General features: G+C 33.0%; 1 protein-coding gene and 1 long non-coding RNA gene across 2 annotated transcripts; both read left to right on the forward strand.

Annotated features, from left to right (window-relative positions):
• The first annotated feature begins 12,299 nt into the window (after positions 1-12,299).
• On the forward strand, positions 12,300-15,881 carry LOC149720113 (uncharacterized). The gene is made up of 2 exons (XR_016376462.1): positions 12,300-13,148; positions 13,883-15,881. It is a non-coding gene; the product is annotated as an uncharacterized LOC149720113 (long non-coding RNA).
• A 456-nt stretch (positions 15,882-16,337) lies between these two features.
• On the forward strand, positions 16,338-18,752 carry LOC149720114 (uncharacterized). Its single transcript, XM_089858691.1, has 2 exons — positions 16,338-17,388; positions 17,476-18,752. The coding sequence occupies exons 1-2, from the start codon at positions 16,338-16,340 to the stop codon at positions 18,750-18,752; spliced, it is 2,328 nt and encodes a 775-aa protein (XP_089714817.1).
• Positions 18,753-19,701: the final 949 nt, after the last annotated feature.

The following is a 19,701-nucleotide window of genomic DNA, read 5'->3' on the forward strand; positions in this document are numbered from 1 at the left end:
AAAATATTGTTGTTTATCTTCATATATTTCCCAAATAATATTACGCCTTTTTCAAAATATTGTTGTTTATTTTCAAATATTTCTCGAATAATATTACGTCTTTTCCAAAATATTGTTGTTTATCTTCATATATTTCCCAAATAATATTACGCCTTTTCCAAAATATTGTTGTTTATTTTCAAATATTTCTCGAATAATATTACGTCTTTTCCAAAATATTGTTGTTTATCTTCATGTACGTTTCGAAATAATATCACGCCTTTTCCAAAATATTGACGTTTATCTTAATATATTTCCTAAATAATAATACGCCTTTCCCAAAATATTGTTGTTTATCTTCATATATATTTCCCTAATAATATTACGCCTTTTCCAAAATATTGTTTACCTTAATTTACTTCCCAAATTATGTTACGCCTTTTCCAAAATATTGTTGTTTATCTTCATGTACGTTTTGAAATAATATTACGCCTTTTCCAAAATTTTGTTGTTTCTCTTCAATTACTTCCCAAATATTGTTATACCTTTTCCAAAATTTTGATATATTCATTTATTTAGTTTCCCAAATAATATTACAGCTTTTCCAAAATACTGTTGTTTATCTTCATATATTTCCCAAATAATATTACGCCTTTTCCAAAATATTGAGGTTTATCTTCATTTATTTCCAAATAATATTACGCCTTTTCCAAAATATTTTTGATTATCTTCATTTATTTCCCAAATAATATTATGCCTTTTCCTAAATATGGATGTTTACCTTGAGTTAGTTTTCCGAATAATATTATGCCTTTTCCAAAATATATTTATCTTCATTTACGTTTCGAAATAATATTACGTCTCTCCAAAATATTGTTTACTTTTAAAAGTGGAGCTTTCTTCAAAATATTTTTCTATCGTGATATGAAAATTGTAAATGTTTCAGCGGGTGTTTAAAATTTCATAGCTATATTTCCGTCGCGAGCCCTTGTTATTATGTTTTTCCCCTAGTAATTTTTCAAGATTGAGTGCAGAACGCGTTTAGGCGGTCAACGGTCTCAATAATAATATGCAATTTTCAAATTTTCCAAAACATTTTTGACCAACTTGCGGAGGGTTTAGAATATTTTCACAATTTTTGTCGAACTCCCCGTGGTCTAATTAATCTGAATCAAGTGTTGGTTGTGTTAAAATCCTACCAAAGAGGTACACATTGGCCCAAGGTATTCTAAAACCCTGGACAGAGGGGATTTTTACGCTGGAAAATTGAATAGAACAGTGATCGTGAAAGCTTACTTTTCATTGATGAGCAAATGTCAAGTATTGGCTTACTTAAATACAAATCTTTTCGATACTAATCTCATTCACATAAATTCGACGATAATCCTTTCGCTATTAATCCTAATTTTCTAAAATATTTTCGACACTATTCCAATGGCGGGCTTGACGCCCTCGATGCTATTCCTTTCGACACTATTCTATTCGATGCTAAGATTTTCGATTCACTTCCATTCGGTGCTATTGCTTCAAAATAAAATTTTCGACGCTATTCTCATTCGATGCTAATCTTTTCGACGCTAATAGTACGCCCCCCTTAGTCCCTTCCTCGGGCTTTCGAAGTCGCTTCTTTTTTATCAAAAGAATAGGCGAAGAGTAGGGGGAATGGCTTCTTCGAATTATTCCGTTGGCTAACATGTTTTCAAGCTGGGTTTCCACTATAGCGCCATTTTTTTATAATAAACCTAAGTTTGAAAGATCGAAAGTCACAGAATAAATGTATTTCACGCGGTATAAAATTTAGCACAAATTTATTAAATTTCATTAGAAGTGAAAATCATTTTAAGTTTTATTTTTTGTTATTTTGAATCCACAGGGCCGGATTAACCACTAGGCAAGTTAGGCAATTGCCTAGGGTCCGGATATCTGAGGGGCCCGTAATCAGCCAGTTTTCAAAAATTGATATAATTAAAATCCAAAAAAAAATATATATATATATTCCCCACTCTCTCTCTGCTGAAACATAACGTCACTGACACCATGGAAATGCCAGGTGAGTTGTAACGGCAGCCTAATGTTCAAAAACCTGTTACCCAAAACATTGTGGCGACTTATAAACATTAAAGTGGCAATTTATAAAGGAATAAAGAAAAAGACGATAAAAAACTTAAAAATTCAATGGAAATGTATCTTCAGAAGTGGCTATCCTCGGAGGATGAAATTTCATTTTGAATTCGTGTTGTTACTGACAGTCATTAAACACTGGAGTTGCATTTTATGATTCCTTGATAAGCTCTATTCACGGTGTTCGTGATAATTTGAAAAATTTTAAATAATGGCTCAGCTCACAAAAAAGATAATTAACAAAATAACGAAAAAAGGGAAAAAAATACGAAAACGGTTCTTTGATGAAGGTGCAGGAAAGAACAAGGCGACCCAAGGGTTGGGCTCGTAATAGTAGCCACATCGTACTATACTTGACAGGCGTACAGAAATATTTTAGTGAATAGCCCCTCGAGGCGCTACCTTAACTCTTTTAAAATGATTACTTTAATTTTTTACTTCTGTTATAATTATAATTGTATGACACGAACGGAAAACGTGAGTACCCGCATGATGCGCATCCTTTAACAGTGGTTAAATGAAATACCCGTAAATGCCCATTAAAAGAAGTACAGAGAATGAGAGTGAATAGCCGCTCGATGCCCTAAAAAATTATAACCCTTAATCCTTACTTCAATAAATTTACTTACGTTATAATTGTAATATTCGGGGCTACAAGCTAGTACTTTCTTTTAAAATTGTTCTAGATTTGTGAAGAAATACATGTAACACCTAATAATAAACATCTCCTTTAGACCATTCTAAATATAACGTCAGAATATACTTCGTTTTTCTTTTTAAAAATTCCCTTGATTTCTTTGAATTTTGAAATAGGGAGCGGGATTGAAAGGGTGAAACCCTCATTGTCGACGGGTGACAGGAATTTTAAAGGGAGTATTAAACCTTCCATTTTAATTAAGGTAACACCATAATCCTCTATCTCGCTTTAAATATGTAGAGCAATCGTAAAACACAATTCAAAGTGCTTAACCTAACTGGTACAATTAAATGCAATGCTTAAAGTTACTATTATAAACCCCATCCTCTTAAAATACACGAACGTAAAAATCACATCACCATAATTCTGTCCCATTCACTCTCCCTTAAATGACGAACGAAAAATTCTATACTGCCAAACGCGCTACTATTTCACGTCTACTGGTACTGGTACTAGTACGAGTACAACAGGGCAGGCCAAACAAAGAGCCTTATCGTAGATGTGCATCATACAATGTAGCTAAAAACGATGATAAGTGGACGGGACGCTTTCAAAATAAAAGTGTTTTACGTCTTATGTGACAATCTTATGACAAATACTTAAAAACGATCCGAAGTTAACAAGGTCACTGATGAAAAGTTCAAACCTATTTTAAACTTTAATGCCCCCGATGAAACGTTCTCTGGAGGTTTCCAAGAATTGGCAGAAATGTATTGCAATGATTTAAATATTGAAAACAAACTGCTACAATTCAAACATTTCGTGAAGAATGAAGAAAGCAAAAACCCAGAATTATTACATTCCTTTATTCGTAACAATAATATTATTTCAACTTTTCAAACTTAGAAATTATTTTGTGAATTTACTTGTGTTTGCCAATTAGCAATGCAATTGGCGAAAGATCCTTTTCAGCTCTAAAATGAGTGAAAAACTAATTCAGAACCACAGTAGCCCAAGAAAAATTAAGTTCTTTATCTTTGATATATATATTGAAAAGGATTTACTAAACGACTTCATAGACTATGAAGAGATAATTGATAAATTTCTTTAGCTTGAAAGAAATTTAACTATCGAGTTAAAAAAGAAATTAAATATTCTGTTAAGTGTTAAGCAAATTAAAAATATGTCTCTCTATTATCTTAAACTGTGGTCTGTTGGGGGGCCCGGAACTAAGGCCTTGCCTAGGGCCCGAAAAATTGTTAATCCGGCCCTGATTATCCACGTCACTCTTTCTTATATTTTTCATTTTAAGAAATAGCTTAAATAAGACTTCCAGCTAAATGTAACAAAGATCATAGAGCAACTCTTAAAATTTCGATAATAAGATAACAGAGAGCTTCGAAATACGTTTTAGGCATAAAAATTGATGGTAATCGGAGATAAAGGGTGAAATAAGACTAGAAAATTCAAAATCCCTCTCCCATAATTCAAGCTGGTTTACGTAAGTGGTCTATGTAATGATAGTCATAGCCAGCAGTTCATTGGACACGTAGAAACTCATATATCTGTAAATAAGGTTTCATACAACACACTTTCCCATTTTAAAAAGTCAAATAGTTACAATCATTACAGAGCCATTTTACACGAGAGTACACAAAGGTAGGGGCCGAAGTAAAATAAACGGTAAGATGTTAGAATAAATACAGTAAAATATCAGAAAATGCATTCTACATTCGGTAAATGTTTCGCAAGTGTACAGCCGCACTTATCGGATCCCCAAAAAATATCTAAAATGAATTAAAATATTTAACCCATTCCCAAGATGCTTGAAGGAAATAATTCACTAGAATTTAAGTTTGGAACAATAGTTGTAAGTATAAATATTTAGTATTATTCTTCCTAAGATACAAGATGAAACCAAACTTTTATATTGCAAATGTATATAACTTTAAAAAACACATCACGAAACATTTTACAGGATAGCCAGAATTTGGGACCACTCATTGTAAATGGCATTATTACATATAACAATTATTTCAGGGTTTTCACACGGCTTACATCCTGTGTAATATACGGAATGTAACGTGAGTAACTTAATACAGCAATATCAGTAAAAACACATTGCATGTTATTATTTGCCAATTCAATATTTGCGCTACCCTTTACATTAGATTGAGATTTGTACCATTTCTAAACATCACGGAAACACTTTGGAAGGTCTACGGTTACCAAAATAAAATTATCTACCACACACTTGCCGCCGCAACTCAGCTGAAGGTTTGGTATCCAAAATTTTTATTATGTTCCCAGTTGAACTCATATAGTGCTAAAACATTTACTCACTCAGTTAATAAAAAGACTTAAAACCTTGAAATAAACCATGTTTTACTTGAGAAAAAATTAAATTTAGAATAACTATATCTTGATTGAAAAACCAAACAAATTATCTACCTCGTTTTCAACAGGTTATTGACATGTCATTAGAAAGTTTTTCATTACAACCTGAAGATGTTTTTCGTTATCACGTTTCTCCAACCATGTTGATGGGTGATAACCGCATTGCAACATGCGTCAACCCAGACAATGAACACGACACCCGTTTATCTATCAATGGTTTGGATGGGCACACGTTGTGTCTCATCGCAACGGCTATGGTTCTTCTGTCTATGGTGTCATCGTTGAATACACCTTTGCGATCAAAAATATTAGGGGGAAGCACCAGAACTGAAAAAGGTATGATTAGAAATCGAAACCTAAACAGTTGAACTTTAATTGATATACGTCAGGTATTGTTACAAACGAAGTCAATTTGAATTAAATGCAACGATTTTCAGGATGGATTTCTGCATTGTGGACCAACTTCAACCAATATATTTGACAATATTTATCAGATTTCTTAGCAAATAGTTTCGAGAATTTGAAATCACCGAAGCTCTTGCTGTGCGGATGGCTACTTGGGTGTACGGTGTTGAGCAGATGCTTTTCGGGTGCCTTGAAATCAGATTTTCTCCTATCAAATGAAAAATATATAAACACAATTGACGATATTTGTCAGCAGAAAAACGTGTCTTTAATGATCCCGGAAAGTGCTGTTATGCATTTGTCTATGCAGGTAACAATTTTCCTATTGATTTTCGTCGTGTGACTTCCGATGGAGAGCATAAATCAGTAAATCACCATGATAGAAAATATATTTAATAAAATTTTTATAATAACGATCACCTGACGATGTAATATTCGTGTTTCGATTAATAAAATCTCACTGCTATGATAAAAATAAAGATTAACACAATTTGATTCTCAAAAGACTCGTTTCCAATGAACACATATTTGACACCTTCACAAAATCAGTAAAGAAATCACAAAATCAAATAAAAAATCCCAAAATCAGTAAAGAAATCACAAAATCAAATAAAAAATCACAAAATCAATAAAGAATTCAAAAAATCAATAAAGAAATCACAAAACTAATAAAGAAATCACAAAATGAAATCGTGAAATCCATTTAAAAATTCACGAAATCCAAATTCCAAAAAGAAAATCACAAAATCCGACGAATTCACGAGAAAAATCTCAAAATCCGATGAAATCTGGATTTTATCAAATTTTGAAATCAAACAAAATGCCACGAAATCAAATGAAATCCAACGAAATCTGACAAAACTGAACGAAGTCGTCCGAAGAAGTCAAATTGGTTTTCGAAATCCCGTACATGTACTTTTTCAAAAACGTCAAACCCCTCGTAAAAATGGCAATGAATGAGAAGCCTACAACACGTAGTTATACAAAGATATGGGCTTCCAAAACACTTAACCTTAAAATAGGGTTATAGATTTAATATTTCGTTATATTTTAATAAGAAAATAAACATAAGTGCAAATAGAGAACATTTCCTCAAGTAGCTGCCAAGATCTCTCAGAAGCGTACACCCAATTTGTCTTGTGGTGCAAATGTTCTCGAATGGGCGGAGTCGCAGGAAAAATAGGACATCCAAATCCGTTGGAAACTCATTAAAATGTTGATTAGAAGAATAGCGTGTTGACCAAGGCAATAAAATCCTCCTCCCCTGTTAACATCGCTTTCATGTTTAATAACACCGCAAACACAAAATTTTTCTAATGTTAACTATAACCATGAACTAACACATACAAAAGGACATCTTTCTTTAAAATTAGACGTGCATTTCCCTGTCTAAATGACAGCGAAGATTTCTAGACCTGAAATTGGACCATTTTCTCAGGTTTCGATGGAAAATTTTCGTGTGGAATATTTAGCATTTTAAACTCGATTTAGCCAGGTATAATCAATACTATCTATTTTAACTTAATATTCATAATATATTGCTTAAACATTTTAATATGGAAATCATATTTCCAGTAAACTTATACATATATAAGCCTTTTAGTAGCGCTCTGTCTTTCTTGCAATCGCAATATATTCGTCTAAATCTTGCAAAAATTGTATCAATGTCCTTTAATACAACTGGCATATATGGAGAATTTTGACGTCGTAACGAGTTTAAAATCTCTCCGACTTGATAGTGTTGAAGTGTGTTGTATCGATTCACAGTGTTGTCAGAGACTAAGCACGAATAGAATGTCAGCTTATGGAGAAAGCATTTCCAGTACTTCCACAAGTATTAGTTAGATATTTCAGAAAAAGATTAATATAGCTAACGTCTCAGATCATAGGATAATAAGGTAACTGGAAGTTCTACAATATAAATTATTTTAGACAAACAACTTGATGATAAACACCAATATCGGGAAAACGTGCGACAAAACCCTTTCATTTCTTTAACATAAGATCTGCCTTTTCATATTTAAAATTACTCTATGAAATGAAAGTCATTGGAGGAAAGGATTTCACGACGACAAAGCAATCAGAATACTGATTTTGTTTTTGATAATTAGCGTTTCATATAACACACTTCAGTCACGTTTACACTAGACATTTTGAAACCGTTTTGAACAACCTTAGAAAGGTCGAAATGTAACCTTTAACTGTTATCTATATAGAACCTGCACCTGAAAATGATCATTCCTTTTATTTAAAATAAAAAACAAAAACAACTGAAAATGAGAATGAACATTTTCTCTTGAAAGATCTACATGGTTAACACCTTAAGGTCACAATTTACACCTTTCTAAAACTGTTTTTAAGTGTCGAGTGTGAACGCGGCCGCAATTTCTCCTTTTCAAAAATACTCATTTTAATGGACGTATGTATTGCGGTAAATTACGTGGAATTATATTTGTACGGAAACTGTAATATATATTCAAATTAACACAGATCTGTTCATTCTGAAAATATATTTTGAAGCGATGATTCAAGAACTCCATAGGAGTGCCGACAAAAATATTTCAATACAGTATTAAGACCATATCTTAAATTTCAGATCGCTGCGAGTCCCTTATAGAAATTTAGTTGTTTAACTTATATCACTCCGAAATTCAATTGGTGTTTAGGGCGTTGTTACGTAAACGCAAGATGTCTGAAGGATTAAATCATTCACGAGAATTTAAGTTTGGAACATCATACGTGAGTTTGGAAAGTACCCTATACGTAATTTATGGACATTGCTAGGATTATTTACATTATGATACAGTATTCCGATGAATTTGGACGAGATATAATTAAAGGAAATATTTCTTTCTGGTATCCGTTTTTTAATTTTCTTCCGGCGTATATTCTTAACAATATTCGTAACGTATCGTAAGTAATTCGATAATAAATTCATATTTTTTGTTATAATTCATATTTACGAGTTCAATATTTCTGCTTTTTTTATTAGATTAAAATATATACCACTTTTAAACATCTCGGAAACTCTTTTGAAAGTCCGCGGTTATTAAAGTAATCATTTGGCTCATACGCTTGCCACCGCAACACGGGAAAAGGTTAGTAAATGAATTGTTTCTGATGTTTTTGATCATTCATTCACTCACATCTTACTAAAACATCTCTAGGGAACTTTATTTTCATGACGATTTAAGACGTGTTCATTCCGTTTTAAGTTACAAATTATAATCATTAACATCCGAGGGGGTCGGATGTTTTTGGAAAAAGTGTACGGGATTTCGAAATCCAATTTGATTTCGTCGCAATTCGATTGATTTCGTCGGAATTAGTTTGATTTCATTTAATTTCACTTGATTTCGTCGGATTTAGCTTGATTTCCGAATTCGATAAAATTCAACGGATTTCGGCGGATTTTGGAATTTCCCCCATTATTTAGTTGGATATTAAGGTATTTCCAGTGATTTCCTCGGATTTTGAGAATTTTCTCGTGATTGCGTCAGATTTTGAGATTTTTCCCGTGATTTCATTGGATTTTGAGATTTTCCCCGTAATTTCGTTGGATATTAAGGTATTTTCGCGATCTCCTAGGGTTTTGAGATTTTCCCCGAATTTCGTTTGATAAAAAGTTATTTCCCGTGGTTTCCTCGGATTTATAGATTCTTTTCGTAATTTCGTCGGATTTTGAGATTTTTCCCTTGATTTCGTCGGATTTTGCGATTTTCCCCAGATTTCGTTAGATATTAAGGTATTTCCCATGATTTACTCGGATTTTGAAATTTTTCTCCTGATTTCGTCGCATTTTGTGCTTTTTTTTGATTTCATGAATTTTGCGATTTCTTTAATGATTTTGTGATTTGGCTTCAGATTTTGTGATTTCTTTACTGATTTCGGATTTTTCATGAGATTTCGAAATCAGCAAAAATACGTTTGATTTCTTTCCGGATTTCTCATTAAGTTATTGATTTCGGATTTCTTAAGTTTTCTGTCTGGGTTGGATATTTACGTATTTGTGTGGGTGTGGTGTGGGCCCGATATAGTACTCCTTGGTGTGATGTCGGATAGTTCTTTATTTGCGGGCTCCTCTAATAGTTCTTTAATTGCAGGCTCCTCGGATACTTCTTAGTTTGCGGGGTCGGATACTTACTTATTGGCGTACTTAATATTGTAAATGATTGCTTAAGTTTTAACCTAGATGGCACGGCGTTTCTTTTCATCCTAAAATGAACTTGGAACAAAACCGAGAAAACATTGTAAATCCTATATAAATTCAAAAAACAAACTCATGATTAGACAGTCTCTTTATGCAGGTATAGTTCCTAAAGAAACGAATTAGTCATATAAAGACGAGAATAGATTTTAGGTGTTTACCCGAGGGGTCAGTCATTCACGAAATCCCGTACGCTATCCGCGAAATCCAACTAAAGAAATCCAAAATCAATAACAAAATCAGAAATCATTGTACATCCCGGGTTTGTAGTTCTTCCTTTATATTTTTAACGTTTGTACTAATGTTTATAGGTTATTAATATGGCTGACGTAACCTATTCATTAGAACCCGAAAACGTTTTTCTTTATCACGTTTCTCCTACTTTCTTAATGGGTGACAGTCGCATTGCAACATGTTTAAACACAGTAAATGAACACGGCACGCGTTTATCGGTAAATGGTTTAGATACGCCCACGTGGTGCTTGATCGCTACGGCATTGCTAATCATGTCTTTGGTGTCGTCGTTGGCTACATCCTTTTCCTTAGAGGAAAGTTACAGAGATCAGAGAGGTATTTTTTACGTGTCACAAAAGGTAGTTACTTCACAAATAATGCAATTATTTCTAGGGTGGATACCTGCTTTCATGGCTAACTTCAATCAGTATGTTTGGCAATATTTATCGGATTTCCTGGAAAACAGTTTCGAGTACTTCAATTCGAAATCACCGAGGTTCTTGCTGTGCGGATGGTTACTCGGGTGCACTGTTTTGTCCAGATGCTTTTCTGGTGCTTTGAAATCGGAAATGCTATTATCAAAAACAAAATACATAAATACCATTGACGATCTTTGTGAGCAGAAAGACATTACTTTAATGATACCGGAAAATTTTCCTATTCTAGAGGGCCGGTAGGCCCTTCTAGATAAGATCCCACACCCTCCCGTAATGTTAAATGAAAATTCACAGATTTTCGCCGATTTTCCCATATGAATAACATGGGGTTTTTGGTGCTCCTGCACATCGAATCATTTAAAAACTAAAGCGAAGTTACGTTTCGCAATACTTTCAAATTAACAAGTAACTATTCAAGGTGTGCCTTTTTCAAGTTTCATCAAAATTTATTAAGTCTAAGTATGTTAAATTAATTAAAAATGTAAGTACCTCAAAAGATTATTCTACAGCAGACGACGCTAATTGTTCATTACTCTTCATTAGACGACGCTTATTTGCCATTTCACCGCCTTGAAACTTTAACTTGATATTTTTCAATAAATATAACACTATATTTATTAAAAACTTCACTGGCGGGTCTAGTTTTCGTTTAATTATGTGTCTCGGTTGAAATTCTATACTTAAGATACCTTTTTAGTTTATATTTTAGAGGTTAATTTCGACCAAGGCTTAAGTTGCCTTACTTAGGCCATGGATTTATAATAGAAGCTTACGCTTCATGGATATTTCACTGTAACCTTCAGTAAGGCATTTTGATTTTAAACACATTTATTTATTCGCGCGGGTTGGGACTGGGGGCTGATGACGTAAATATTGAGGCAAACTTTTTTCTTTCGGCGCGCGTGCGCGCGCGCTTTTCTAAAAATAATTTCGAGCGCGCTATTAAAAATTAGAACTCGATCACGTGAAAAACTTCAACCCCCCTCTGAATTTGCCTCAAATTCTACGTCACAAACGCGATTGCCAGGCTGGTACTATTTCAGACGAGGAATAAATGTTGTGCGCGTTTTAAGGTGAGTGAAATATCAAGGAAGCGTAAGCTTCTATTATAAATCCATGCTTAGGCAGACTATTGAGTGAGTCTATGCAATGGGTGATTGTAAAAGCTTGATGGATAGATGGATCAGTGTTGGAAATAAGGATTTTTTTAAAACTGGACCTGTGGCCTAGGCATTTTAATTAAAATAACTGGCCACGGTGCCACTCACTGTAAACGTAAAAGGGCAGTGAACGCAATGTCATGGATAATTGCAATCGTAAAGTGGAGTGTAAAAGATACGGCTTTGATAGTTTAAAAATCGTTGCAGGAGGTTGGTTTTGAAGTCGACTATAAAGCTCGGGTTCTAAAACGAATTGTGAGCCGTCTCTTATAAGAATTAGTAGAAGTGTAGAACCATTTTTAACCTGGTCCTAGGAGTGAAAAGTTTCGCATCTCAGGCAAAAAATAGTTTTGTAATAGATTAATACAAATGCAGACTGAAGGAACAGATATTATATAAAAAAGGACTTGGTTTGCCCAAGCCTAAAAAACAAAACGATAAGAGTTTTTCCAGTTGACTGAAGCGCTGATATTTTATTTTTCTATATAATTTTAAAGACAATCCGTATTTTACTACTCTTTAGAATTTAATTCAATCTCCTGATTTTACTGGTAATGGATTTATTTCCTATAAATTAATTGAAAAAAAAAATACTTATCTCAGATTTTATTCAACAACAATTCCATTTTCGTAAAATTTTATCACGAAAAATCTGAGATAAGTAATTTTTTATTTAAATTAATTTATAGGAAATAAATCTATTACCAGTAAAATCAGGAGATTGAATTAAATTCTAAAGAGTAGTAAAATACGGATTGTCTTTAAAATTATTTAGAAAAATAAAATATCAGCGCTTCAGTCAACTGCAAAAACTCTTATCGTTTTGTTTTTTAGGCTTGGGCAAACCAAGTCCTTTTTTATATTCACATGGCGCTGAAGGTAACACCCTCCATTTTCATATTCGTCGTAATACTTCCGGGTGTGGACTGCGCTTAGGAAAGTGGTTATTTGGAGATGTACGCTAGAGCCCCTAAACTTTACGTTTCTATACCACTATGAAATTAAGAAAACAATTTAGCACAGGAAATAGAGAAAAGTCACAATACATTTCATGCATGAGCGGAAAACTTTCTTTGAGTAGTTGACAATTTGGAAGCTTCATATGGGAGATATTCAACAATACTCATTTAAACATAATGTTTCATAAAGCAAATCAAATATATTTTTCTTGTTCTATAAATGTTTAATGTTTAAGCAGTAAAAAGCAAGTGGAAGTGCTGTCACGGGTAAGATCAATACTATCTAAACAGAAAACTATAAAACTATTTTTCTTTCATTCAGAGAAACTCATCTTTTAGCACCAAACCTCAGAAAAGGATTGATCAAAATGGGTTTATTTGCAATGATACTATTATGAATTATATACAAAAAGACATTTTTCCTCGTGGCACCTCTTCGCTTTTTGCAGATAAGAAATACATTGAGACATCCGTGTTCAATGATGCTAAACCCACCTTGGTGAAATCAAGAAGAAAAATTTACATTGGAAAAGAATCTTACGAAGCGAGATATTATCATTATCTTATAAACAAACAACTCCCTCGTGACATACTTGAAAACATCAACCATTTGTAAATACTCTACATGATGTTATCTATATGTATATAAGCGTGTTCCTCCTTACGTTCAACCGTATTGACTTTTAACATGACCTTATACAATCGATAAAGTGCCCAGAATTTCAAAATTCAAAAACCAAAGATTTTGCGTAATTGAAATGCTAGCACCAGTTTTTTTTAATTTTTTTTTAATTAATTAATTCGGAGGTCTCATTCGACCGAAAAAATGATTTATTTAAAAATTATTTAAAACCCGGAGACGCTTTTTGTAAAAAAACCCTTAATAACAATTCATTTAATTAAAGTGAAAAATTGTATACTCAGCCAGTAAACCTATAATGAAGGAAACCAATGATCAATCTTAAATTTTTATTCAAATCCTTTATTACAGAATCAGTTATTTTAATTTGAATCCTCTAAATGTTTTTGTTATACGCTAACCGAAACTAAATATTTGTAATTCATTTAATACCATTTATTTTTACTTTGAGTTACCAAACGTAACCCATCCCATTCTAGCATAAATTATCCTAAACTAACCTTGCTTAACATATCCTAACCTAAAATAAATTATTCTAATCTGGCTTAACACAATCCAATACTTCAAAAAACATGTATTTACATGCAAAAGTTTCTATTGACTTCAAATAATAATAATAAAATACACTTTATCTATAAAAAGATGCCCACACTAACCACTACAACTTGTTTTGATGCTCAATCATTATTTAAAAATTTTAATTCAGATTACTAATGTTTATGGAGACTCGTCAAGGGACTATTAGAAAAACGTTTGACGACTTAAGGAGCCAAGAATTTCTTTTGGCGGACTCAAGTCAAATTCAAGAGACGGCTTCGTTGTCTCTAGGGTTTCTCTGGCCCGTTTTCACCATCTACTTTTACGGAATTTCAATCGCCACTGTGGTCGCCATTTGTGAGATTTTATCCAATTTAAAGAAGTTGAATTTAATTCATTAAAAGTGGATTACGCACCAAAGACAATTTTGACGATACATTTATAATTCGCAATAATATTGCGATTGCGCTTTAGTGGATTTGCTCGTTTAGTTTGCCCCGAAATTTGATTGAATAACAGGCTTCTATATTTGTATTATTAGAAAAACCATTATTCAATAACAAATAGCTTTTTAAAATGCTTATATTTAAAAAATAATTCACTTTCGTTACCGGGAAACTTGTTAACAAAAGAGCAGTTCCCAAAAACCTTAGTCAAAACATCCATTTATTTCAACATTTGATTACTAATCTATGAATACTGGATCAGTTTCCATAGCAAACCCTCGCATCGAAACCACATGCGGCGTGGAAGCACATTTAAGATCAATTAAAAATTTAAACATCGATTGATTTTTTTAATATATACTTGACTAAAACAAGAAGTTTTGAAATGTAAAGGACAAACTGAGAATAATATTATTTACAAGCCTTTGGAAGTTATAATGACATTTACATTTTCTTTTCATTTGGATCTTATCAAGTGAACGAAACAAAACTTCATCTTTTCTATGACATTTTCGAAGATTATTATAAATTTTCCATTTTAATTTATCTCAAATTTAAAGTTGTTAACCAATGACAAATTGATCTAATAATCAAACTTTTATGGGACCCATACACGCTTAAATTGACGCCCAAATTAAGTAGGGCACATTCATAAAATTCAAATCGTAATTTAAAACAACTGTGTAGAACCATATATATGTCAAAAAATGTTCAAATACGAAGTTATATTTGTTCAAATGAGATTTTGGCACTTAAACTTCATTAAAGTCTTTCTACACGTTTAACACATTCAATTTTTTTTTATAAACTGTTTTACATTAAAGAAAATAAACATCAAATATAAGAAACAGCAATTATGAAATGTTTCTAATCGTAGCTTTCTTAAAGTAGGGTTTGTCTCAGATATTTTGATGAAGATAAATAGTTTTTAAACTGTTCAATGAACTGTTTTACTCAAAACATAAAATATACCACAATTTCATTGATAAACGTTCAAAATGAGTTTTTTCTAGAGACTTTGTAAATGTCATTGGATATTTACAGTAAATTCTACGTTTCTGAATGAGATATTTACTTTAAATAATTTTGTAAATAACAAAGATAAAATACTGAACTTAAAATTCGACAGTATTGTGAATACAATGCGGCCTCTACATGCTCAATGTTTTGCACAAAATAAATTGGGGATCTATGAAATTCATTATCTTATAGATAATCCCCAAAACCTTTCACTATTTGTATCATGATTGTGAATACCCAGTATTTAGAATAAACTATAAAACGTTATTGGAAAAACATACATACTGATTAAATGCCACATAATTTATTCAATAATATTGAATATATTTTTGTCACAATAAAATGTTGAATCCATCCACCGTTATTTTAATGTCCAAACATTTCATATATAGCGTCAAATTCACAGGCTTATGTTATTCGAATGTGAAAATATTCTTCAATTGCTTGAATAACTATTTAGAAAAAAATCTAACACAATGTATATGTTCAGTTTTTAACGCAAATATTGTCGAAAATTTACCGCAATTGATGTTCTATTGTCGAATTACACTTGAGCTTATCACAATTGATAGTTTGAATAAAGTTTCTTTACACTTTTTCTACCGAAATTATTGAGAAGACGAGTAGAGAAAAACAGTTAAAAATTTGCACTAGCAAATGTAAAATTATTCATGACAAATAAACTTACACTTTTACACAAAACATGTAACGGGTGTTTCTGAAAAGTCTGCCATAAATCAAACGGTTTGTTCTTTGGGTCCTACTGAGTTAAAAATGGCAATGAACGAGAAGCGAGGGGTCGGCCATTCACTAAATCCAACACAGAAAAAAAAGTGTTTAGGTTTGCAACATCTGAACATGTTATAAAGTTAAACATTGGTGTGAGGTAATGTTTATTGCTTCAATGTTGATGTCTAATTACATCTCTGTTTCTCTAAGTATCCTTAAAGGTAAGTTCCACCCTGAGTAACATATGGTTTCAAATGAATAGTACTAGGACAAAAAGTGAAATTACCAAATTATTTTTTGTAATTATTATTTGTAATTAAGATATATGCATTTTTATTATTTGAAATGAGCGCCTCCATTTCCCCTGCACTGATGCTTCCCTGTAAAGATTTTCCGGTCAGTTCGCTGATAGGCTGATGTTTTAAACGAATGAAATTGTTGCTAGCGCTGAGTGCAGACGCTTTTCTATTAGGCAGTCGCGTCTCGCCAATTATTGCTTTCATAATGCCAGTTTGTATAATTAAAGGGTGTAAAAACTACGCTTCCAGGTGGGGAATTAGTTTTTTCCGAGTTCCTGATCCTACAAAATATTCAGTTCTTGCAAAAAAATGGCTTATAGCTGCGAAAGATCACGTTAGGGAACATTATTTTGGGCCCAAAACAGATAAGCCTTTGCCGTCCACCAGTCGGGGTAAAGAAAAGTTTGATCATTTTCGTGTTTGTGAAAATCATTTTACAAAAGACTGTATCACTGTCGATGGAAAAAATAAACGGTCTCTGAAATTTGGTTCCTTTCCAACATTAAATCTCCCCGAAACGAGTGAGTGTTCCTCTGAAGCGACGGATATTCCCAGTGAAGACCAAACTGTATCAGAAGAAATATTAGATCATCCACGTCCACCAGTTAATACAGTTTCGGTTGAAGTTAGTGCTATAACAATCTCAAGGTCAGTTGAGGTACAGACGAATAGTAATTTGGCGGATGATGCTGCTAAAGTTAGCGTTGGAACAGATACATGTACTGAAGAGAGTATCCGGACAGAAATGGATAACTTACGTATAGAAGCAGTCACTCTTGTTAAAAAAGACCACACTTACGCAGCGTCATCGCTTCACTTGTTAAGCCCAATGCGTATTGAAGCAGGTACAGTGGAGTTAACTTCCACTCCCAAGAGAAATTTAGGAGTGCAAAAAAAACTTCTGTCACCTTGTCTGAGCTTGATTTCTGAGGAGTCCGACAACTATGAGGAAGAAAATTGTGATTCAGCGAATGCCTCATTGTACGAGCCTAGTTTTGACAATACTACCACTTCCCTCTTGGAATCAGAAACTACTCAATCGAAAGAAAGCTTAGTACAAGATAGAAAATACATAGTTTTCGAAAGTCAACTTGACCAACTGCTTTGTCGAGTACGTTGCCATGAAAATAACTGTACAAGCCCAATAGATGTTTCTGAATCGTTAAAGAGTGAAAATGAAGGTACTCAAGTAACTATTAAATTAATGTGTACAAGTGGACATACCAGTATTTGGAAATCACAGCCCTTATTGGGGAAAATGCCCGCAGGAAATTTACTTTTAGCTTCTAGCATTTTACTTTCTGGGACAACGTTTCACAGAGTCGATTCTATTTTTAAGTATATGGGATTGATGGGTATTGGAAAATCCACCTATTATGATATTCAGCGTAATTTCGTAGTTCCGGAAATAAAAGCAGCTTGGAGAAGAGAAGAAAATAAAGTAATAGCGGAGTTCAAACAGTGCCCAGAAAAAATAGTTTCTACTGATGGCCGTTACGATTCTCCGGGGCATAACTCAAAATATTGCACAGTAACTTTAATGGACCAAAGCACAAACAAATGCATTCATTTCGAATTAGTTAACAGATCGGAAGTTAATTATAAATCAACTAACATGGAATTGGAAGGCCTAAAAAGATGTTTGGCGAATATGGATGAGCGTGGGGTAAAAATTAATCAACTGACTAGTGATCGCCATGTCCAAATTCGAAAATTTCTTAGAGAAAACTACGAAGAAATAGATCATCAGTTCGACGTGTGGCATCTTTCTAAAAGTCTTCGAAACAAAATTAAATTAGCTGCTCGTAAGAAAAAAAACCATGACTTAGATGCGTGGGTTAAATCTTTGAGCCGACATATGTGGTATTGCTCGGAAATGTGTAACGGCGATGTTGATGTCTTAATAGACATGTGGAAATCTGTATGCTTTCATGTCACCAATGTACACGTCTTTCCCAGCCTCCCCCATTTTCAATCTTGTATCCATGACAAGTTATCCCACGAAGCTGAAAGAAAGAAAAAGTGGCTTACACCAGACACAGATCCTCATGATGCGCTTGTAAATATAGTCCACAATGCTAATCTTTTAAAAGATTTGAAGCAAGTGAATGCATTCTCGCATACTTCATCTTTGGAATCATATCACAGTTTAATGGTGAAATATTGCCCTAAACGGCAAGAGTTTGACAGTGAGGTGATGGAAGCTAGAACGATGCTGACGGCGCTGGATCACAATTTCAACGTTAGCCGAAAATTTTTTTTTGAGAAAGAGGACTCGGGTCAGAATCAAAACAAAGAGGAATTTGAATATGTTTTCTCAAAAGCTACTGGTGAATGGCATGCCAGGCCCTTGAAAGAACCGAAGTCCTACGATTTCATTTACGATATTCTTGAAAATATTGTTAAAAGAAAACAAATGGATGAAGATGATATTCCTCTTGTAGATTTAGCAAAAATTCATAAAGGAAAAAGAAACACGGCTCCAATTCCTTGCCCTGATAAAGGTGAATTGGTCAGAACTGCTAAAAAACGCCGATTATTTTAGAAAAATTTACTATATTCTATAAACTCTTGAATCATTGCCTTTTATATTTCTAAAATGTATACCTGTATAATTAACCAACTATGAGCAAGATTTGAAAGTGAAACTAGCGAATGTGCTTGTTAAACTAATCATTGTTAACCATTAAATATTTTTAAAGTAAAATAAAAAGAAAGACGGTGCTTGCTTTTTGAATTTATAATTTTTTGAATTTAAAAGCCCCATCAACCGTCAAATGTAATGTTCTATTTAGTATGAAAGTAAATAGTAATAAATTAATGCGTTGTAAACCAACTAGGTTGGTTTTAAACACGGGCAATCGTAATCGAGATTTCAAACTCTTCCCTTTAAATAGTTTTTCCTTCAAAAAGCGATATCTAACGTGGACTCTCGTCAAATCTGAGATACCACATTTTAAATTTATTTCACCCTGCCCACGCATAGTATTAGAGAAGGCAATACTTGATTTATCAGCAGAGTTTCCAAAATGTTAATTACCAACGCGTAAATAATATTCAATTTAGAGGTAAGTTCCCCCTGGGTCACATATGGGCTTTAATCAAGGGCAGTATCATATAAATCAATATTCCATTAGTTGTTTTAATAAAATAAAAACGTTTAGTTTAATTATAACTACCAACTTTTCAACTTACAATTTGAATATTACTACCCTACGTATATTCAGTATCACAGTAGTCGCTGTTTTTAATTAGTTGGCCCTACTTTCATATATCACATTTAGTATTTTTGACTATTGATATCACTTGAAGCTATTTTTCAAATTATTTTGAGTTAACACGTTTATAAACGTTATGGTAATTAATGACTAAAAATATTTGTTTTGAGGAACGTTTAGGGTAAAGACAAAAATATTTCCCTTTGAGAAAGAACTAAAAACATGTCAGTTGCGCCGAAAATCTTCAACTTCAACTCCTGGTTTATAACTCGTATA

The sequence above is a fragment of the Phalangium opilio genome, unplaced genomic scaffold (genome assembly GCF_054372755.1).
Source record: "Phalangium opilio isolate 3A_F unplaced genomic scaffold, DU_Popi_V2 ptg000002l_1, whole genome shotgun sequence".
Taxonomy (NCBI): Eukaryota; Metazoa; Arthropoda; class Arachnida; order Opiliones; family Phalangiidae; genus Phalangium; species Phalangium opilio.

Coding starts and splice junctions, on each gene's coding strand:
- LOC149720114 (XM_089858691.1), top strand. CDS start 16,338: ATGAAATTGTTGCTAGCGCTGAGTGCAGACGCTTTTCTATTAGGCAGT. Junction 17,389..17,475: donor GTTAAAGAGTGAAAATGAAG/GTACTCAAGTAA, acceptor AAATGCCCGCAG/GAAATTTACTTTTAGCTTCT.